Here is a 22,711-nt window from a genome sequence, read left to right as displayed (position 1 = left end):
TTAGTTTTCCACAATCAAGTTGACACATTTCTAGTTTTTGGTAACTTTCTCTCACCCAGCACACGATTCATTGCAATAACAATACTAGCACCTCTAGATATTGATCACCAATACCCAAGATGTCAAGATTCTTGGATTACAAAAAATCCGCACCATTTGATAAATCAAAGTAGTGCATAATCAATATCGTATGCTCAATGCTATGTCGACAATGATTAAGAAATAACAATCACCTAGACCCCGTCTTTCTGTAAATAGCAAGAAAGACTTATTTCAACGGTTAGATCCTTCAGTGCTATACCACAACAGCGTCGTTTATTTTCTAAGGTAAGGAAACATGCAGACTGACACTGCAACCTATAATGACAGGTAGCCAAAGCCTATATAGGTTGTGAAATTCTATTTCTCTTCTACAAAGAACTGACTGCATCATCTTTTGTGAACGTCGTTCACGACCAGTCTACTATGCAAAAGAATTAGACTTATTTGCTTCTTATACATTTAAATTTTTGAGAAACATCTTATAAATGCATAAGCAAACATCAATGCGATAAAATTACCTCTTCTCGCCTTGGGTTAGAAATGGATTATAGAGTTTATAGTACACAAGCAATCCTATTCGTGCAACATGCTCGAAACATGTTTTCCAGTATACCAATCCTAACAATCTCCCACTTATACTCAGAATCAAGCTTCGAGTATACCCACTTTAAAAAACTCTCCCACTTATACTCTAAGCAGGTCTCGAATCATGATACATCGAACTACCATACTTTTCACCTCATGTGTAAAACATGCTGCTATACAGGCAATTTGTGAAAAATCCTATCAAGTTGTTCTCTAATGACATCTTGTTAACCATAATGTCTTGCTGCGCACTTTTTCCTTAATTAATTTCATACTTCCTCTCTATGTGATTGCTTAGCTTCATTAGCTCATGTTTCCCTCGAGTTAGACTTATGACCAGAGTAATCATAACAAAATGTAATACTCATACACATACTCGAAATCACGGTCAAAACTATTAGAGCATCTCCAAGGGGAGAGGTAAATGGAAAGGTAAACTAATATAACTACCATATTTACCTTTTTTCCTTGAAAAATCATTCTCCAAGGGGAGAGGTATTTGAGATCATATTATACCGTTTCCCATTTTGAAGAGGTATCTTTACCTCCCCATCAACGGAGAGGTAAAATCTTATAACTACCATATTTGCCTTCTTTTCATGAAAAACCCTTCTCCAATGTCAAAGGTATTTGAAAAGATATTACACTTTATATTTTTTAATGCATTTTGTACTATTATTTTATTTTTAAAAAATAATTTACCTTTTTATATTTATTTTCCCTTTGGAGTGTGTTACTTTTTAGAATGGTATATTTCACTTTTTAAAAAGGTAAATACATAATATACATTTTCTATATACCTTCTCCCTTGGAGATCCTCTTAGGAAGTTACTGGGATGAACAACTACCTTAGCAGTTTCTGATGAAACCACACTTGTAATTTTTATGATAGAGTCTATGATTTGATCACACCCCTTCATGTCTCAGTATTCAACTCCTAAAGTGAACACATAGTCAGAGAATGACTCGATCATCGATCAATTATAAAATCGAGTCGATGTAACCTAAAGGACATAACAACATGGATGCCTGATAAACTAGAGCATACCATTTAGTCTTCTTTAAGTACTATAGTATATTCTTTACCCGATCCAATGTCCTTGGCCATGGTTAAAATGATATCAACCTCCCCGGCGCTCTCTTCCCCCCGCCGTGGCTGTCTCCCGGCCGGCAATGGCCACGACAGCTTAGTTATTGTGGACACTCTAATCTTTGAGAATGCTTTGAAATTAAGATAGAGCCTCCATCTTCAAGATGGAATCCAAACTAAACGTTTAATTTCTGCAAAAGTTTAACAATCGAATAAAGTTTTGAAAATTCCTCTTTTTCTCCACTGAGATTTAGGTTTCGAGACACCACTGTCACTGCTATAACATCGTCGATCCTTCACCGTGAACCAACTCCAACCTCCTCCTCTCTTTGATCACCACCCTCCCTCTCGCATGCTGCCCCAACTATCTCCTATCTGTGATTATTTTTGGTCGATCGTTTGAGTAGGCGTGTGTAGGTGTTTGAAGAATTTCGATCAATACCTTCAATCGCTGAGTGTGTAAGGCTGATTTCGTGGTGCAAGGTGTGAAAAATGGAGAAGCAAATTGACGGAGAAACTGCAAAAGAGAAAACTGCAAAAGATGAGAGGAAACCGTCGACTAAAGAGATGGAGAGAAAAATGAGAAATTTTATTAATAGACTACATTTTGGTAAGTGTTCACTACATTTTGAATCCAACTCAACGAATCCTACAAATTTCCTGCCAAGTGATGTTCTATATGTTTGGACCACCATCAAACACCATTCAAATCTCTAAAGAGCCATTAATCACATTAGCAATTCTGTAACTCCACAAAAACGTATAATCTTCCAATCTTAGATGACTCAGCCAACTTAGTAGCATCTTATACCCCTAGCCAAGTTCCTTGTTGTGCAAAAACTTGCTGCAAAGCCAGCAATCTGCCTCAAATCTTTGAGCATCAAGACTAAGAACAATGACAACACCAATACGAACACCATCACATAGAAGCATAGAATAGCCTTTCTTCCTCACCCAAAACGAACAACAAATCCAGCTGTAATGCAACTATCTTGCCAACACAACGAACAAGGAAATCAATACTTCAAGACACGAGAAAATCCACTATGGATCAGCCACACTATCCCACCAGTCCATTGCTCAGAAGCTAACCAAGAAGCTCTACAGATCAACATCCACTCAACAATTTAGAGCATTAGAAGACGGTCAGACCCGACTATGCTTGACCCCAAATTGAAAACAAAAGCCAATAATAGGCTAGAAAACAAATATAGAATCAACCGATTGATTTAATCGGGAAGAATAAAATTGATTCACCGATCAGAAACAATACCAACGGAGTCACAGATCAAAAACATTACAACTGATTCACGTATCAGAAACAGATCGACAATCAACCGATTAAATCGGGCAAAATACACAATCAGAGATTCAACAAAGGAGGTATCATCAACAAATTTGAGACTCAGATCTCAAACCAAATAGAGAGATACACAAAAACAGAGATAGATTCAACCGATACTCGGTGAATAAAAAACAGAAACATAGATTGATATGAGAATTTTAAAAGAGAGAGAACGGATTAAAAATCGGCATTGAGAAAATAAAACAGAAACATTTGAAGAGAGAAAACTGAAAAACCAGGAGCACCGATAAGAAGACAGAATCCGGTGAGAAGTAAGACGAACTCTCCAGAGACTTGCGGAAGAACTACGCAGATTCTCACCAATCCAAAAAAAAACTGAATTCTAAGAAAAAACACTAACGAATATTCAAAAGAAAATTAGGATAGAGGTAATCAAAGACGCAACGAATTTGCACTCTGATACCATGTTGAAAACGGAGAATTAACCTGGATGGAAAAACCTCCATTGGAAGAGGTTGAAGAAATGCTCAATTAAAAAAATGGAGAGAAAAGGAGAAATTTTATTAATGGACTAAATTTTGGCTAAGTGTTGTTCACTACAAATATTACAATGAGAAGCCTTATATATAGGCTTGGTAAAACCAACTAATCAAACTAACTAATTACACCAATCAAACTAACTATACATTTTATTTTCAATTTCAACACCAGGTGAGAGGATTTCCTCAATTTGGATTTCTGCATGCAATTGGGATTGACGGCGAGCGTGTTGGGTTGAAGGATTTGTGTGTGAGCGAAGGAGACGATGTTGTATTTGCTAATGTATTCTATTTGGGAGAAAAAGTTTGGGCCATTTTTCTTTATTTTGTTTTGAGTTGTTGGCCTTCCGTTTCATTTTATTTAGCCACTCTATAATAAAGTATTTGGTCCAGTTCATACTAATTTAGTTGGACTGACATTATATTTTTGTTAATATGGACCTCTTATCTTTTTTTCTGTGGCCCATCATTGTTAAAAATAAAAATGATATTATTTGGATATGTAATTTCGTTTATTATAATAGCTGTTTAAATTTTAAATTTTTGCCTATTTCATAAAAAAATTGAAGATTTAATTATGCTTAATTTATTTTGATTCGACTAATAACATTTTTTTTGTTTGTGTAGCTCATGTTGGTGGATCTGTTGAGAGTAGTCCATAATTATAAGTGATTTTTGAGCAACATAGTTCGTGTAATTTGAGTAGAGTAATTTCAATTTTTCAAAATCCTTAGATTTGTGAGTGTTGTATGATTTTTTTCACAAATTAAAAATGTATTCAATTGTGTGAGATATCGAAATTCTTTTTTAGATTAGTTCGAAAGGTTCATGCTTCTTTATAATTATTTACAAATTGCAATTATTATTTTAATATTGTCTGGCCATGCATAGCATGAGTGCTAAAACTAGTTATCATTAAACATCATCCCAAATTCTTGAAATCGCATGGTTTTAGCAGTTACTACTTCTTATTATCATTAAACATCTCAAAGAGTTATTTTGTCATTTTGGGTTGTCTATAATTTATAGAAACATTTACTATATTCCACTTTTAATATGCGAATGACATTCCATTAACTTTTTACACTCACAACCCATCATAAAACAAATATCAAAAACTCATGCCAAGTTAAAATGACTCTTTAAATGGTGGACGGAATGAGTAGTTAGTAACCTTTGATTTTGCTTTTTCCTTAAAAAATACCCAAAACCGAACCGAAATAATTTTGGTTTGACTATTTCAACCCAAACCAAACAAGATTGAAATGGGTTGCTTCAGCGCAAATGAGTATGCATTCATTGATCTCAATTTGGTTGGAGAGGAATTAATGGTTGGAAGAAAGCAGTCTAAATAATGGCAAAGCAAATAATGGTAAGGCTGAATATCTGCTTCTGAATCTGCATCACTGTGTTTCACTGCACCAGTGCATGTAGAGAACACCATAACAACTGAAAACAACCTCCTCCCGAGGGGAACAAGTCAAACCACAAATGAAACAATATTTCTCAGTTTACTAACATAAGGAGTAATATACAGAGGGAAACAAAAACAAGTCTCGAATCTCTTCTATTCTTTCATCCGTGGAGGCGGAAATGAGTCTCTGAGGTGCTCGACTGCGTTTCTCCATCGGGAGTTTTGCGTTTTCGGCTATTCCCATACGGGAGCCTGTCACATGAAGAATCTCAAAAACTAAAATGGAGCAAACAAACTACAAAAAGGACAAGATTTATAACAAATACTATAAATACCCCAACTGTAGGGTGGTGTCTGAGGTTTCATCTGCAAGCCCACCGTTGCATGCTGTTTCAGGACTTCTGGACGACTCTTCTTTCTTGACTGGGTCGCTTTGTTTATGGTACTCGATACAGAGTGGCGTAGGAGAACTGCTCAGCGGGTAAAAACCTCGAAGCTCTTCAACCTACATTTCATGTGGATCCGTTATTATCTTCAGATATGCAAAGAAAAAAATGTGTCTTTAATGAAAAGTGCGTTCACCTGTCTACGTAATGTCTCATTTTCCAGCACAGCCCGTTGTTCCTGCAAATAGGAACAAATCAGTACAACGCTGAAAAACATCTGCATTTACATGATTTTGAGTTGCTTAGCCAAAATCAATGTTTTCGTATAAAAAATCAGTAAATTCCGAGCAAATTTCTTACCTGCATTCGACACTGTGCCAGCTCTTGCAATAATAACTGCTCCTGTAAATATGTGAGCTCCGAATATGTCAGAGAAAGTAATACAAAAATGTGATCCAAAAATTATTAAGTAGATATCCAGTTAGTGTTTGAATGATTAACCTTTCTATCCTTTATGCACATCAACCCTTCACTTAGCTGTCGTTCAAGTAGATGCAATTCTTGTGAGCTCATGCCCGTTAAGTCTTTACCCATCAGTCGCCTAAACACCCAACCATCGGGAAGCTATAAAAGGGATTTCCAAAATGTTAATGGGAAAATATAGTTAAAGAAATCATACAGCTGCTTCACTTTAAGCTTTTCTATCTCCTCTTTGAGGACATCCGTCTCCTTGGGCTGTGTTGGCTTCTGTAAAGATAACAAGAGCTCAAAACACAACTCCTTCCGAACAAGGAAGAAAAGATTTATGCTTTTAGCATGGTAAATCAGCTAAATAACCAATCAACTAATTAACCAAGGAAAAACAGAAAGTTGTACTGAGAAATAGCATACCTCGGGCTCGAGTTCGGGGGCAGGACTCTTTGTAATATCCACACATTTCTTGTATCTTGATAGTATTTTTTTCATACTGTGAAATATAAATAAAACAATGAAATTGGAATAAGATGATCTTTTGCATCACTAGTGTATTCGATTAGCCCTCAAAGTTGACGAAGATACATCAAACAGGGTTAAATAAATAGTCTAACTTTTGGCCTGAGTTCAAGAAACAGTCCGACCTCAGAACACAATAATCCAGAAACCAACCTTTCACCATACCTAAAAAAGTAGCACAAGAGCAAATATCCTTTACCTGAATGCTACATTTTTTGATTTTGCACAACAATTTAAATGGCTAAGCATTGTCTGACCTTAGAATCAATGTTAACACACTTACTCTCAGATGAACAAAATGCTATAAGGAATTGCAAGAAAATGAAAGAAAATTCAGGACTTCAGGGCGCCAACTGCCAAGGCAGCATTCTAGTACTGAAAATTTGCACGTTTTTCTACAAATAACACCATTCCACAATCACCCCACATCAACTCGAAAAGAAAGAAGGAAGGATAGGCTCCAAATCTTCCAAGTTATACAGAAAACACTGAGGTATTATAACTACATTGGTTTTAATGACAAAGTCAGTATTTTTACCTCAGCAAATTATTAGTATTTTTGTGAAAAGAATATAGAATTTAACACGGCCAAGACACTCTAATACCTTTACTCAGAATCTCAGATCAAACAAAATGATCATAGTTTTGCTTCAAAAGATGGTCTTATTCCTTTCTTTTTGTCGCATATGGCATAAATAGAAGCACACTGGGGTTTCATTAGGACAATAAAATGAGACTGCTAACAGATAGTAGTACATAACATGTCCCAGATGAGGCATATCTTTTAAACAAGTCCGATGTGGACAATACTTTACACAATGATAAACAAGGCATGATAACAATAAATCAACTGCTTCTCGTTTTCAGGTTGACATGATCAAGTACTTGGAGAACTTTGGATCAAAGTGAAGTCAAATTATTCCAACTTTCATTAAAAATTCAATAAGATTACTTTGCTTCTCATGTCATCACAATAATGGAAATACAAAGTATTTAGTAGCATTCCCAACTTCTCATCCCTATGTTGATCAGCAATGGAAATCTTCATACATTTAGACAATCAGTATATATCTTCTTGGCAGATACCACAGTGGCAGAACACCTCATTTTGAAGTTTGTAGTTCTCTTTTAAGCCATTAGTTCATAATCTAATACTGAGAGCATCAACAAATACACCAGCCTCACCCCCACCCCAAAATAAGTGTTTCAAACTAAATTAACAATGAAGATTAAGATAGAAACAGAACAGTGAAATATTCATATACACATTTCAGAAGTGCTTAAAAGATTGTTTGTAACCTATTTATGCAATGTTCCATTGCCTTTACCGATTTCAACATCAAGATAGCTTCAATATTACTACAATTATATGGTTTCAAGAAAACAATACTAAACCAAACAACGAAAATGAACTCACATATTTGCAAAGTGCAAAACAGGGTAAAAGGTCATTTGAAACTGCAAAAATGTGCAATCTAAAATGAGAACAATAACTGGCCAAAACATTAATCAACATAAATGAAGGAAAAACTCCAATCATTTCACACCAAAAGGAAGAAAAAAAAATCTTGAATCACCCAAAAACAAAAAACCAGAAATATCACAAAACAAGCCAACATGCAAAGCCCTCACTGCAACATTAAAAATAATCACCCCCAAATTCCCAAAAAAGAATCAATTTTTAACAACGACAATAACAAAAATCGAAAATCAAACCCCAAAAATTCAATCTTTAAGAAAGAGAATGGCATGCACACCTTGAATTAGCAAATTCAAAGAGTTTCCCAGTGTTGGAAAAAATAATAACAGCAACTTCAGCCTCACACAAAACAGCCAATTCATTAGCCTTCTTGAACAAGCCTGCCCGCCTCTTTGAGAAGGTGACCTGTCTGCTATTGATATTCTCGATCTTTTTAATCTCAATCTTGCCCCGACCCATTTAATATCCGAAAATGGAAACGAGGAAAAGGGTTTGGATGAGAAAAGGGGGAAGAGAGGGGGGAGTATTTATAATCCCACAAATGGCACTGAAACGGCAAGCTTTTGCATGGTCTACTCTTGTATGCGGTGCATGACACTCTCTCTCATTTCTGTCTCTCTTGCCACATTAAGCTCTCACTTTGCTTTTATTGGCCATCTGCGCGGGTCCCACTTTCCACTTTTCAGGTTTTCATATTCATATTTATGTTCAAGAATGGGTTTGTACAGTTGTATATACCCGGTGAAAATCGTTCAAATCTGCCTAGATTTGGTAAAATATCTTTGACAATGCTAGTATGAGAAAACGCTGCCAAGTGGGCGATTCTATTTTCGTAAAATGCGTACTTTTTTGGGGTTTGCCATATTTACCAAATTTGTGACAAAATTTGAATTTTTGATACCTTATTTATTAGCGTTTTAAGGCTACCATATAAACATGCACAAACCGAACCACACTGTCGGTTAATTGGCGGTTTGGAACCGCCAGTTCACAAACCGGAACCGGCGACGGTGGTTCGGCGGTTCAAGCAGGCCGGTTCAGGTTCAAAAAAATCGTGAACCGGAACCGGCGGTTCAGCGGTTCCAACGGTAGGATTCCGGCTAGGGCGTAGGTTTTCAGGCATGGTGTGCAGAAAAACCGGTCGTTTACATAAAAAATCGGGGGTTTTCGTCAGAAACCACCGGTTTCCGACGATTCAGGACGTTTTCAGGTGGCAGCGTATAGGTGGCAGTGTATAGGCCTGAAAACCGTCAGAAACCGCCAGTTTTCAGCCAGAAATCGGCAGTTCCCGACAGAAACTGTGGTCAGAAACTGCCGATTCAGGCGGTAAACCGGCCGAAATTTGAAATTAATTTTTTTTTTATTTCTTTCAATTTTACTCCTATAAATACCCCACTTCCCCCATCATTTTTACTCACCCCATTCTTGTGTTAACAAGGATTTCCTTCTCAATCTCAATTTCTCTATTCTCTATCATCATTCTCTCTAATTACTCAAGTTGTTTACTACTATATTTGTTGTTGTGTTCGTAATTTACCATTTATTCAATACTCCATATTCCATACTACTTTCATTTTCCATTATATCTTCTTCTCGTGGTGGATCGGGATGTGGTGATCGGGGCAAAGGAATTTCCCAAGATCAAAGTAGTCGTCCCCAAAAATCAAAGCGACCTAGTCGTCGAGAATTTATGGAAGAGGTTTCCCGAGTGGCGGTTGAACGCATGCAAGTAAGTTCTAAAAAATAAAATTATTTTTACAATTCATAATTTCATAAGATTGAGTTTTTAAATTTTTTTTGTGTTCCTAATTAAAACTTCAACTTATATAATATTTATAGAAATAAGAAAATCATAGGACCGCCATGCTACTCGCTCAAATGTATCAAGGTGGGGGGCGGTGGTAGTTCCATGCAACAAGATGACGAGTACGACGTGGCTATATCGTCGAACTCGGACATCATTCTCGTTCTCGTATTCCGTCTAGCACCGGCGGAAATGAGGACGTGCCTCCCCTCCACCCACTAAAAAAGCATTGAAATCTGATATTTTTGTTAAACACTACAAGAAGGTCCCGGTAGTAATTTCAAGTCCTAATGATCCACTATCTCAAGAAGAGACATCGGCGTTTCATGCATATTGTAACTATTGTGATAAAGTCTACAAATTTGCGAGTGGCGGGGGATATGGCACCCTCCGTCATCATTTGGTGACAAAGCATCCGGTAGAATGTGGCATTGCCGCTACCCAAACCCAACTAAACTTACAACCCGGTGGCTCAGGTTCGTCAGGTACGCATCTTTTTAAATATGATCCTAAAAATTTTACTGACGTTATGACTAGATGGGATGCAATGAAGCATTTTCCTTTTAATGTTTATGATGACAAAAAATTTGAGGTTACTATGCAAAGTGGTTTGAACGTAGCTGTCAAAAGAGTAGGTCGAATGACCGTTCAACGATCTACCGTTCGACAATGTTTGGAGAAAAAAGTTGAATTATCACGTTATTTACTCAACTTGGGATACAAAGTGAACATTTGCTCAGATGTACGGACTGATTCTTTTAATAGACATCCATACATGGGCATTACGATTCACTTTGTGTACAATAGTTGGACTTTGAAAACAAGGGTTTGATTGGTTTTAGAGAATTTGAGACACCACACACTGCACCCGAAATTACTTCTTTAATTATTCAAGTTTTGAATGAATTTCAATTATGCAATAAGATATTTTCTGTTGGTTTTGATAATGCAACTGCTAACACTGCAAGTATTAATGACTTGATTGCGGCTTGTGCTCCGGTTATTGGTGGTAAGTATTTTCATCAAAGATGCATATGTCATATTTTGAATTTATGTGTACAAGATGCGCTTGAATTATGGCAAAAGCATGTTACTCCTATTAGAACTGCAGTTAGATTAATCCATCAAAAGTCGCCTATTGGCAAAGCTTGGAAGAAGTATTGCCATCAAAAGAAGGTAAGATATACGAATTTTACCATGGATGTGTCTCATAGATGGAATTCGACATATGATTGTCTGAATTCTACTTTGAAGCATAAAGATTCTTTGTGTGATTATTTTAGAACATATCCCATTTTTTATTTATATCTGCCGCATAGTTGTTGGGATCATAGCGTGAGTTTATTTAAATTGCTCAAATATTTCAAAAATGTGACTGTTGAATTATCGGGTGCTTATTATTGCACTGTTGTTCGTGTTTTAGAGCATTGCACGTATCGCTTGGTTTTAAAATTGTGATGAAAAATGCTTACTCTTCTCCTGAATTGATGTGTGTTTTATATTATATGATTGACAAATGGCTTAAGTATTTCAGTGAGATTCCAACTGTGTTTTTGACTGCAAAGGTCTTGGATCCAAAATGGAAATTAGCCAGTACCTCCAGGATTTTGGATTTTTATTATAACAATTTGAGTTCTATTGATCTTGGTCCACTTCAAGCATTGCAAGCGGATACCAATGACCAATGTGGAGTAAACCTAACCGAAACATTTCAAATAAACCTCCCGGACAGGTCAATTGTCCAACAAACCTTCGAGTTTAACTTGCGTGCTCTCTACATCGAATATGAAACCAAGTATAACAGTACCCACCAAGTCAGAAGACCTACCCCTCCTCAACAACATAATTTTGGCTTCGCATTTCAAACTGATTATGATGACCCCGATGCGCAATCCCAATTAGCCGACCTATACAGCTACTACACCGGCGGATGGTCGACCTCAGGTGTGGTAAGTGAATTAGATTTATATTTCGATTCACTCTTTTCCTTTGGTGATGAAGGTCCTACAACTCCCTCCCAAATCGGCGTCCTCGATTGGTGGGGAACACACGAGACAGATTTGCTTGCCTTTTGATGAGGGTGGCTTGGGTATTCGCCGCTTCAGGGAAGTGTCAGTGGCTTTTGGGTTTAAGCTGTGGTGGAGACTGCTAGCTCAGGATTCTCTTTAGGCCAAGTTCATGACCCAGAAGTACAGTATACTTCCTTGTCATTTGCATACATCTCCTTGTGGGTCGCATGATAGTCCTACTTGGCGTCGTTTGCGTCGTATTTGGTCATACATGCATGAGTATATCCGTTGGTCCTTGGGTGAGGGGAAGATCAGCTTCTGGGATGATGTTTGGCTTGGGGCTAGTCCCATCCGGAGTCTGTGCGTCCTGGGAAATGATCCTCCTCAATCTCAGGCCGTTGCATCATATTGGCATGATTATGCATGGGATGAGGATATGCTGCATAGTTTATCTTTCAGGTTTGGCGTACCTATAGATGTGATAGACCAGATCAGAGCTACGCCGATCGAGTTGGGGGCGAAGGATGTGAGGCGGTGGAGTCTGACTAGCCATGGCGAGTTCTCTGTGACCTCAGCCTGGGAAAGCATCCGGACTAGATTGCCGAAGAGGGAGATTTTTGGGCTTATCTGGAACCAAAGGTTGACCCCTACCATCTCGGTGTTCATTTGGAGGTTGTTATTTGGTAGGTTGCCGGTGGATGAGAAGTTGCAGAGGAGGGGGATTGAGTTAGCGTCTAGATGTCAGTGTTGTCAGTCTCCTTCAGTCGAGTCTCTTAGTCATGTCTTTTTCTTGAGTCAGTCGGCTTTTTCTGCATGGGAGTATTTCGATGCCTAGTTTCCTTCCTCGCACACACCGATTCACACGAGCACTGATATTGCACTTAGACTAGGTCACTGGCGGAGGTCCTTTTTCCAGAGGGCTCCTGCCTTACATATTAGTTTTCTTGTTCCCTGTTTGTTTGCTTGGTTTCTTTGGACGGAGAGGAACGGCTGCAAGCATGGTGGTCATCCTTTTCGTCACTCTCATGTTATTTGGCAGGTCACTCACCACCTGCACGTGCTTGTCTTGGCCGGCAAGATCACCCCGACCCACTGGAGGGGATGCTCGCCGTCGGTTGATTTCATGCCTTTCTCCCCCAGACAGCGTGTTCTGCGGTCACTCATGGTCCTATGGCATCCCCTGATGCCCCTTGGGTGAAGCTAAACACTGACGGTGCCTTCTCTACATCAACAATGGAGGCGGGGAAGGGAGGATTGGTTCGAGGCTCTGATGGAGGACTTTTGCGTGCCTTCTGTGCTCCAATAGCCGCAACATCGAGCTTTGAGGTGGAGCTATTGGCTCTAATTCGGGGGTTCGAGATAGCTATGGAGCTTTCGACACACATCTGGATTGAGCTTGACTCAGCGGCTCTGGTTACCTTGTTGTCATCTAGACAGCTTGGCGCTGCGGATTTCAAATATCACATGGCTTTGATCCGGAGTATGACTTCTCAGTGACATGTTCGGTTCTCACACATCTACAGAGAAGGGAACCGAGCTGCTGACTTTCTTGCAGGTAGGGGGGTTCAGACCCCTGCCCTTACTTACTATGATCCAATCTCTGCGCCTCGGTATCTGAAGGCGCTGGTTAGGATGGACCAGCTGGGATATCCTAACTTCCGTTTCCGACATAGAGATGTGGGTTGATCCAGCTTCTTTGGTGGCTGGTTTTGATAATTTTCCGTTTCTCCCTCGTATATATATAGTCAGTTTTTTTCCACTTGATAGTACGGAGGATCTCGACTTGTGGGACCTCTACTTGGCTTCTTTATGTTTTTGTTTAGATCCTAGTCACTTTTGGGCTAAGATCATGTTGTTAGAATATTTTATCTTGATATTATTTACGGGTTGGAGGTCTGCCTAAACCTCCCGCCCACAAAGGGCGTTCTTGATTTTAAAAAAAAAATAGTTGTACATTCTTGCAATTTATACAACTTCTACCATGCATTTTGTGCTGCTAAAACTCATTGGAGGAGACATTTTATGTTCCTAAATTGTAGCCATTGTTAATGCTTACCTTGAGTTTCCAAACTGTGTCTGGCCTACCTTATGTGTAAAGCTGTATATTTATGTTTCAAACAAAAGAAAATTAACTTTGTGTAATAGGAAGTACATTAGACATGAGAGCTAAGGGTTTTAGTTACATTTCCAGTTTTTCTTGTTCATATCCAAAATGCTGGACATTCTTTACAATAAATTTTTGGTAACATTACATATTATATATAAATTACACATTATTCCTACAACCCATGCAGTTCCATTTAGTACCAGCATTTAGGTATTAGGTTATTATATACCATACAATTCACGTGTTCGCAGCACCACTGAGGGCCCCAAAGTGGTACAACAACCGTGCTGGAGTATCGTTTGGTTTTGGAGGCAAACTTGTGTCATTTAACTATGATGAATCTTCAGAGGTATTGATCAAAAGAGCTTTGATTATTGATTTTTCTTGCATATGTTACATTAGTCTGACCACAGGTTCTTTATCCAGGTATATGTGCACAATTTAATCGCAGAAGATGGTTTGGTAAGTCGATCTTCTGAGTTTGAAGCTGCAATCAAAGATAGAGATAGATCATCACTGAAACTTCTGTGTGATAGGAAATTGCAAGAATCTCGGTATGTCTTCGATTTCCAGCCTTATTCCCTAATAGTCTTATCTAAATCTACTATATTCTTCTCAGGTCTGATGAAGACAGGGAAACATGGGGATTTATGAAGGTTATGTTCAATGAGGATGGGACAGAAATGTCAAAGCTTCTTACCCATCTTGGTTTCACTCTTCCAGTTGAAGAAACTAAATCTATAAACAATGAAGTCTCTGAGAAAGGGAATAGTCTCTCTACTGATGATAGTGTGACGATTAAAGACACATCATTGTATACAGCTGACAGTGGGGAAGATTTCTTCAACAATCTTCCTAGTCCAAAGGTAGATTCCCCTTGTAATGATGAATCTGTCACTGGAGGCTCTAGTACGGAATACCAACAACAATTGAATGGCCGAGAGGATCCTTCATTTGATGATGCGGTACAATGTGCTTTGGTTGTTGGGGACTACAATAAAGCAGTTGCACTTTGCATTACTGCAAATAGATTGGCGGATGCTTTGGTCGTTTCTCATGTTGGTGGTGCCACCTTGTGGGATAAGACACGTGATCAGTACCTCAAGTCGAGTTGTTCTTCGTACCTAAAGGTGATTATGTTTTCCGAATTCGTATAGGCTTCTTCATGTTTTTTTTGTACAATTTTCTCTATATTTGTTATACCTCAGGTTGTTTCTGCCATGGTAAAGAATGACCTTATGAGCATAGCAAAAAGAAGGCCCCTAAAATAGTGGAAGGAATCCCTCGCTCTATTCTGTACCGTAAGTCTTTCTTTCGCTCACAAACTAAGATGTGTGATTGTTTCCTCTGTAAACATGGGCATGTAAACTTCATCTGGTGAAATCTCTTAACAATGGTGTGTACATGGTCATCATTCAGTTTGCTCAGGCAGACGAGTGGATTCTGTTATGCGACACTCTTGCTGCTAGGCTCATTGCAGCCGGTGATACAGCTGCAGCAACAGAATGCTATATATGTGCTGGGAACATTGATAAAGCAGTGGAGATGTGGTCAAAGAACCTCACACAAGAGCACGATGGTAACTCCTACATGGATCGTCTTCAGGTAAGCTTGTATAGAATATAGATGGATTCAGAAAACAAAAATTAAGCTGGACCGAACAACTTACGCACATGTTTGCTACTTGTAAAGATTTAATGGAGAAGACAATTGTGTTTGCTTTGGCGACCGGACTGAAGCGGTTTAGCTCTTCATTCTACACGCTAGTCGAGAAATATGCTGAAATTTTAGCAAGCCAAGGTCTCCTAACTATAGCAATGGAATACTTGAATCTTTTGGGTACCGAAGAATTGTCTACTGAACTTATTATCTTGCGCGATCGAATAGCTCATTCAATCAAGCCAGGTGCGCCTAAAATATGAAGTTTAATCATCGTTCCTGTGAATTGAAATAATCTACATATACAGACGCGGAGACTGAGAGTAGCGAGGCTTGTGATAAAACTGAGTTACAAACTGGAGCTGCTGATGAATCAAGCTATTGTGGCGTTCAAACTTATTATCAAGTAAGTATTTCATGTTTCTTGGGACGTAGAAGTTGCCTAATAAGTATATGCATAACATCAGTGTTATATTCTCCGCCTCAGGTGCAACAGTACATATCCTCAACAAAACGATGTTCAACCTGGAAGATTTGTTCCAGCTCCAGTGGTGATTATATATAGTGTGAATGTTTGTTGAGATTTTTGCAAAGCTGATGATTCCTTTCTGTGCATACAGGCGCACTTTCCTCATGCGAATACTCAGCCTCCTCCCGTGTCGGAGCAGTACCTGCAGCCACCAACTCTGGCTTCTCATCTGTACCAAGTACGCGCAACTCTTCAACTTATATAATAAACTTAACCGTTGTTCTGATTTTGCCCCGTCTCACTTAGGGGACTGATTATCAACGTGCTACTGGATACGGAGCCACTCCAATGCAAACAACGGTTCCTACAGTTTTCACGCCACTCAGTAATTCCTCACAACCTCCTAGTCCTGCTCCTATACAGCCACTTGCTGCTCCCCCGCCAACTCTACACACTGTCGATACATCAAACGTACCTGGTAAGTAAAATCAAGATTTTATGCATTGTTGTTTTGTTAGTTAATGAAGAGAGAGGAAAAAGTAGAAATGGCATTGTTTCCATTTTAGGAAATACATTAGTTTGAATCCATATATGATCTGTTGTGAATCTGCAACAGCGTCACAGAAGGCAGTCATCACTACTTTAACAAGACTTTACAATGAGGTAACCGAGGCATTGGGAGGAGCGCCAGCTAAGAAACAGGAAATAGAAGACAACTCAAGGAAGCTGGGAGCCTTGTATGCAAAGTTCAACAGTGGAGACATATCAAAAAATGCTGCAGAGAAGCTCATACAATTATGTCAGGCACTCGACAAGGGTGACTATGGCAATGCCCTCCAAATCCAGGTAGAAGCTACCAATAATTTTAATATATGTGTGAATGATCGATACATTTCAATGTGATGTTCTTCTATATAATATAGGTTCTTCTCACGACGAGTGATTGGGATTGGGATTGGGATGAATGCAACTTTTGGCTATCAACACTCAAAAGAATGATGAAGACAAGGCAAAACTTGAGATAGCTCACACAAATTCCTATTTACCATCATCTTTTATGGCTTTACCGGCTTGATACATACATGCATACGTACATACATATCAACCTCACTCTAAGCGCATCAGAGCATATTGCTGTTTGGATCTGGAGAATTGTACTTTTTTGGTTAAATGTAATAAAAGAAATATTTGTGCATAGACAATAAATAATTAAGAAAAACATTTGTGAGCTTTGATCTGGAAATTATTTACAGTCGATTGGAAAAGACACGCCTCCAAACTCTCAATTCATTCATCACTTGCCAAAATACTACTCTATCCGTTTCTTGTTAATAGAGGCATTTCATTTTGGCACGGAATTTAAGAATAGTGTGTTAAATGGATGGCGAAAAAGTAAGACAGATGAAGAGAGAATAAAGTAAAATGGATAATTACTTTTTGTCTAAAATAGAAATGACTCAATTAACTTAGAACTTTCCAAAATAGAAAAATGACTCTATTAACATGGAACGGAGGGAGTAGTACTAAATTAGTAGTATGTCTTAAGTAGGGTGTCGAATCCACGAGAAAGATAGAATCATTAAAATAAACCTAAATGGTAGGAGTCAATTCCTATAGGTGAGAACTCGTCGGACAAATCTATGAGTTTCTAGGAGAAGAGCTGCGGTCGGCGATTGTGTAGTGCAAGAACTAGGGTTTCGCAAAACCCTAGTTGGAGATTTTTAAGTTCAAGTTTAAAAAATACAATACCAATGTGATAATGTATTTCTTAAGTGAATAAAATATACACTGCTCCTATTTATAATACTAGGACTCTATGTGGTTAAACTCTTTTTTACATTATGGGAAAGATGAAATTGAGCTTATAATTTTGTTCGACTCGTTACATTAAATTAAAGCAAAAAATAATAAAAAGTAAATTCAACAGGGGACATAATCCTTGTAACGCTCGGGATGACGTCTCTGGCGGTGTGATCTCTCGACCCTAAGCCCTGGCTCATTGGGCCCTCTAACTGACAGCTGGGCTTTCATCCCTGGCTCTTGGCGAGTAAATGGGCTCGACGACTTGAGTGTGTTGCTCTTGGACTGTTGTACTGATAGGGACCTCGAGCCCGAAGCCCAAACGACCAACTAAGCCGTGGCCCGACATCTTTTATTGTTAGTTTATTATTTAATTTCCTTGTTTAGCTATAGTATTTTTGGAACACAAACCTTGCTCCTCAAGCAAGATATTTACCGTATTTTAGCATAGGATTTATATAAATCTTTTCGGGTTTTCTTCTTGATTCTTTCCCGAATCGTACAGTCGAATCAAGTAGGGTCCGGACTCTATAAATACTAGAGTCCATTAGAGAGTCAAAAACATTGAGAAATAAAGTATAAACTTATTCTCATTCCTGGTTCTGGCGGAAATCGCCCCCTAGCACCTCAACTAGGGTTTATCTTCCTTTTATTCTCGTGTCAAACGTGCGTGCTCAATCCCGATAGAACAAGGTTCTATCAATTGGTGCTTCCATTGTTAACTCTTCCTCCATCCAAATCTCTCAAAACTCACTACTCACGACAAAATCCTCACAATCTCAATCCAAACTCCAATCATCACAGCCACGTAGCCACCGCTTGTTTCCATGGCTTTTATTCAGGAATCTTTACAACAACATGCTCTCCGTGAGATCCTCGTGGACTTGCGCCAACTGGTTGCTGCTCATGGTGAATTTCTAGCCAATTTCAGACGTCATACACTGACCGAGGAGCCTCCGGACAGCCTTGTCGAGCGCTCACCTCCACATCCACCGTGGAATACTCGGCCGCCGGCCCAGCAGCCAGTCGTAGAGCCTCCGCGGTGTTGGACACTTCCTCCGTCGATCACACAGCCGCCGCCGGGATTCAAGGCAGAGCCCTTACCGAGCCTTCGCGTCGATCCCCCTCGCTTTGACGGCGAAAATGCTCAGGATTGGATTCATAAAATCCAACACTACTACAATAATCAGTACATGCCGCTCCATGATCGTTTATACCTGACCCAATTCTTGTTTGATCATCCAGCAGCGGAGTGGATGACGTACTGGGAGGCAAACAATAAAGGCAAAGGGTGGGACGATTTTCTATTGGCAGTCCGTTACCAATTTGCTCTGGGATTCACTGTGGAGGTCAACGATGAAGAGCAATTAGGTGGCAGTTCGTTGTGTGTTGGTATCCCCAACGAGGTGATGGACGCCGATGTTGTTTCACAAAAATTTGCATTGGAATTGGTGTCTGATGATGTCCCTAGCAAGGTCGGCGCTCCCTCTGATGGAGTTGTTCTCTCCGTTGCATCAAAACGTGTTACAGACTCACTTTTTGTGACTGATCCTAGCGACGAGGCTCTTAAGTTGTGCGAGTTTTCTAGCCACGAGGTTGATGGTGATGATGCTCTTCTTGCTGTTGAATCTGCACAAATAGATGCACAATATATGGCTACTCCTACACCATCCGATAGTGATTATACGGAGTCATGTCTCGAGCAACAAAATTTGCTCGGTGTTGGTGATCAAAACTTGTTCAGATTGGAACAAACACTCACCACCGATGGTCGCTCGATCCCTCCGCGTGTACTCAGTTTTACTGTTATCATGAATGTGAACGGTGAAGATTGTGGAGTAGAAGATGGTGCGAAGATGGACTACTTAGTAAAGCATGGTTTGGAGCTTCCTCATCGGGAAAAGCAAGATGAAGATTCTGTTGCAACTGACATTGAACGAGGAATGAGACCTCAACATGAAGATGAAAGCATTCCTACTTGCTTACAGACGGGATCAGTCAAATCTCAAGTTCCGTCCCCGTGTCCGCTGAATCTTGAGATGGAGATATTGTTGGACCATTTTACGGCCAAAATGACGAAGCAACAGGGGGAGAACATGAAACAGCCTTATTACCAAATATCTGTCAGCTGCCCCCTCTCCACCAAGCTGAGCAGGCAATTTTACGCCCCTTTTTCTGTTCTCGGGTGGCATTCTAATTCCGAGCTCTATGCTAATGTAGTGCACAAAGGAGATACATCTAAGGCTGGTCATTACTACAGCTTCATTCACTTACACTCCACTGAATGGTACATATCTGATGATTCTCGAGTTTCTGCTGCAGATGGTGATGAAGTTTTCGAGCAGATGGCATATATTCTGCTCTACGCTCCGCACAGCACTCTCTGGTTTACCGATTTCATTCTAGCTCTGCAGTCATCAAATGGATTTGCTTCTTTAGTGGCATCACAACTACTCCCTACTTTTGAGCTTGGACAGGGTGATGCAACTATTTTGCCTCATGATAAGGAAGGAAACGGATTAGAGACTAATGGAGATTACAAGCAGCTACAGACTACTATTTCCTTCGTTCCTGACTTTACAGAACAGTGTCAAGATGAGATTTTGTGTGGGGGAAATGGAGCTGGTGAAGCTGATAAAGATCCAAGTTTAACCAGTGAAAATAATTTAGTTGCTGATGGAGATGAAGGTTTGTTTGCTGATGAATATTACCAATTTGCATTTTGGCAATTGCTATTTTTATGCATATGGCTTGACCCGTCTGATGTTTTGAAAAGGAAACAAGGCAGGGTGTTTCTAGTTTTGCTTCATGCAACCATTTTTGATCATTTGAAGGAAGTTGAGAATAATGTAATCATGGTAGAGGGTTTCAATTCAGAAGAAGAGAGTAGCTGGATTGATGTTGTAGCAAACTTAGGTGGGGAAATCCATGCAGCCTCCAGGGAGTTAGGAGACCATGTCGAGAATGATCTATCACTCGATTTTGGGATAGCAGCTTGTGGGGATAATGACAAGGGATGTCTGTTCGTTGATAACAGGAGCTTCTACAACATTGGTCTGCCGAGATCGAGGCTTATAATTGGGCCGAACATTCAGTGTTTTGGCTTGCTTGATGAGTTTGGCAATTATACTATGCGGCCATGTCTCTCGAGTGCCGTACAAGTTCACGCATTTGATGTGACTAAGGCCTTGCAGGAATCAGGAGGCGTAGACCTTTGCTTTCCGATTGAGGACGAGCCATTCCTCCTCGGATACAATATAGATGGGGAGCGAGTTATCGATGGGTTCTTCTCTCGTCCATGGCTTCTTAACAAAAATCAGTTTTCGCTGATTCGATTATTCACTACGAGAGAGGGCATGATTGCTTATCATTGTGGTGTTTCTAAGCTTGATGAGGCAGATGGGGTTGCCAGGTGTTTGTTGGAGTTTACGATAGGTGTGACGGGTTCTCTGAAGTTCGACTCATGGCCACCGCGACTTTTCGTCATCATTGGAGGTGGTTCTGGTCTAGGAACGGGGAGAACTTGGATTGCTGCTATAGCAGACATATGTAGGGAAGCAAATGCAATCTCAAGAGAGTTTGAAGAGGTTGTTCTCAACGTTATGCTGCTAATGATTCAAGCCCATTTATTAGCTAAACGGAGTACAAGAGCAGTATACAATCCAGGTAAGAATCCTAGCATCAAGACCGAGTCGTCAATTAATTTAGCGAGTGCAGATGAAGGGCTAGAAGTTCAAATTGGAGCAGAGATGGCAAGCTTGGAAGCTAGGCAATCAGCTGCAAAGGAAGCATACATGGCTTGTGGCTCCTGTGTGTTGCTTCAATTTCGAGCTTTAGAACACGGAGTTATAAAGTTGATCTTCTGCTGCATTTTCTTCATATCCGCCTTGAGGACAAGGCGATTGTTATCGGGGAGGGAGTTGATAGGGACCTCGAGCCCGAAGCCCAAACGACCAACTAAGCCGTGGCCCGACATCTTTTATTGTTAGTTTATTATTTAATTTCCTTGTTTAGCTATAGTATTTTTGGAACACAAACCTTGCTCCTCAAGCAAGATATTTACCGTATTTTAGCATAGGATTTATATAAATCTTTTCGGGTTTTCTTCTTGATTCTTTCCCGAATCGTACAGTCGAATCAAGTAGGGTCCGGACTCTATAAATACTAGAGTCCATTAGAGAGTCAAAAACATTGAGAAATAAAGTATAAACTTATTCTCATTCCTGGTTCTGGCGGAAATCGCCCCCTAGCACCTCAACTAGGGTTTATCTTCCTTTTATTCTCGTGTCAAACGTGCGTGCTCAATCCCGATAGAACAAGGTTCTATCATGTACTCATATCAACTCCCCCAATGGGATGCTCCTTGTTCCCAAGGAGATGGAAGGAAAGCATGTCAAGATTATCTCGAGCAGTTCCCATGTGGTGATGGAATGATGTGCAAGCTTTGCCAATTGAGATCGTGCGACCGGATGTTATCGTTACGACTGGAGCTTGAGCAAAACCAAGTTCTCTACACATTTTCCTTTTCGGATGTCTCACTCTAATTGACACATTTACTAAAATGGAAACATAATTTTATCTACTTAATTATCTCTCTTACTTAATATTTTCTCCACTCAACTCACAAAATAAAACTGCATAAAATTGCATGTCAAATAGGATATGCTCCATTTAAAGTTAGACGGAGGAAGTGATACTTTTAGTAAATGTGACAAGTTTTGACGAGCAGACTCAAATATCCAATTCAATTACGCTTCATTTGTATAGAATTTCAAGGGAATGTATTTCTTTTTTTAAATACTGGTAGTATACATTCTCAATCTAACTAAATAAACTAATATACATAGTACGATGAATTAAGCATAATGTGACGTTTAAAAATAGTTGTACGGTAGAGGAAGTCTTGCTCTTTCCCCGCCTATTCAAAAGGGAAAGAAAACACTAGTTTGAATCTTTCAATCAACGCCAGCCAGAACAATCCCAATATTTTGGTGTCATAAAAGTGTTTCAACTCTAATTTGAATTGAT

At 39.4% G+C, this 22,711-nt stretch overlaps 2 protein-coding genes and 1 pseudogene across 3 annotated transcripts; 2 read left to right on the top strand and 1 right to left on the bottom strand.

The window, feature by feature from the left end:
* Window positions 1-4,917: 4,917 nt before the first annotated feature.
* Window positions 4,918-8,421, bottom strand: LOC121811177 (agamous-like MADS-box protein AGL15). Its single transcript, XM_042211977.1, has 8 exons — window positions 8,113-8,421; window positions 6,254-6,329; window positions 6,042-6,109; window positions 5,864-5,963; window positions 5,723-5,764; window positions 5,559-5,600; window positions 5,312-5,481; window positions 4,918-5,228 (listed from the first exon to the last, which is right to left on the bottom strand). Exons 1-8 carry the CDS (start codon window positions 8,292-8,294, stop codon window positions 5,138-5,140), a joined length of 771 nt encoding a protein of 256 aa, XP_042067911.1. The 5' UTR covers window positions 8,295-8,421; the 3' UTR covers window positions 4,918-5,137.
* Window positions 8,422-12,818: 4,397 nt separating this feature from the next.
* LOC121810579 lies at window positions 12,819-15,661 on the top strand (annotated as a pseudogene).
* Window positions 15,662-15,791: 130 nt separating this feature from the next.
* LOC121740932 (protein transport protein SEC31 homolog B-like) lies at window positions 15,792-17,087 on the top strand. Of its 2 annotated transcripts, XM_042133589.1 has the most exons (5): window positions 15,792-15,820; window positions 15,902-16,121; window positions 16,190-16,361; window positions 16,500-16,729; window positions 16,807-17,087. In XM_042133589.1, exons 3-5 carry the CDS (start codon window positions 16,232-16,234, stop codon window positions 16,906-16,908), a joined length of 462 nt encoding a protein of 153 aa, XP_041989523.1. In that variant the 5' UTR covers window positions 15,792-15,820; window positions 15,902-16,121; window positions 16,190-16,231; the 3' UTR covers window positions 16,909-17,087. The 2 variants fall into 2 exon arrangements, with proteins under 2 accessions (XP_041989523.1, XP_041989524.1); XM_042133590.1 differs by lacking the exons at window positions 15,792-15,820; window positions 15,902-16,121 and having other exon boundaries at window positions 16,165-16,361.
* The last annotated feature ends 5,624 nt before the right edge of the window (window positions 17,088-22,711 follow it).

Source organism: Salvia splendens, chromosome 7 (genome assembly GCF_004379255.2).
Source record: "Salvia splendens isolate huo1 chromosome 7, SspV2, whole genome shotgun sequence".
In the NCBI taxonomy this organism is placed as follows: Eukaryota; Viridiplantae; Streptophyta; class Magnoliopsida; order Lamiales; family Lamiaceae; genus Salvia; species Salvia splendens.
Note: the sequence above shows the minus strand (reverse complement) of the source record. Positions and strands in the feature narration are given on the sequence as shown.

Excerpts from the sequence above, each read along its gene's own strand:
- LOC121740932 (XM_042133589.1), top strand. The coding sequence starts at position 16,232 with ATGCAAACAACGGTTCCTACAGTTTTCACGCCACTCAGTAATTCCTCA. Across the intron at positions 16,362-16,499 it reads CGATACATCAAACGTACCTG|CGTCACAGAAGGCAGTCATC; the intron begins GTAAGTAAAATC and ends AATCTGCAACAG. Across the intron at positions 16,730-16,806 it reads GCAATGCCCTCCAAATCCAG|GTTCTTCTCACGACGAGTGA; the intron begins GTAGAAGCTACC and ends TATATAATATAG.
- LOC121811177 (XM_042211977.1), bottom strand. The coding sequence starts at position 8,294 with ATGGGTCGGGGCAAGATTGAGATTAAAAAGATCGAGAATATCAATAGC. Across the intron at positions 6,330-8,112 it reads TTTGAATTTGCTAATTCAAG|TATGAAAAAAATACTATCAA; the intron begins GTGTGCATGCCA and ends TATATTTCACAG. Across the intron at positions 5,229-5,311 it reads GACACCACCCTACAGTTGGG|GCTCCCGTATGGGAATAGCC; the intron begins GTATTTATAGTA and ends TTCATGTGACAG.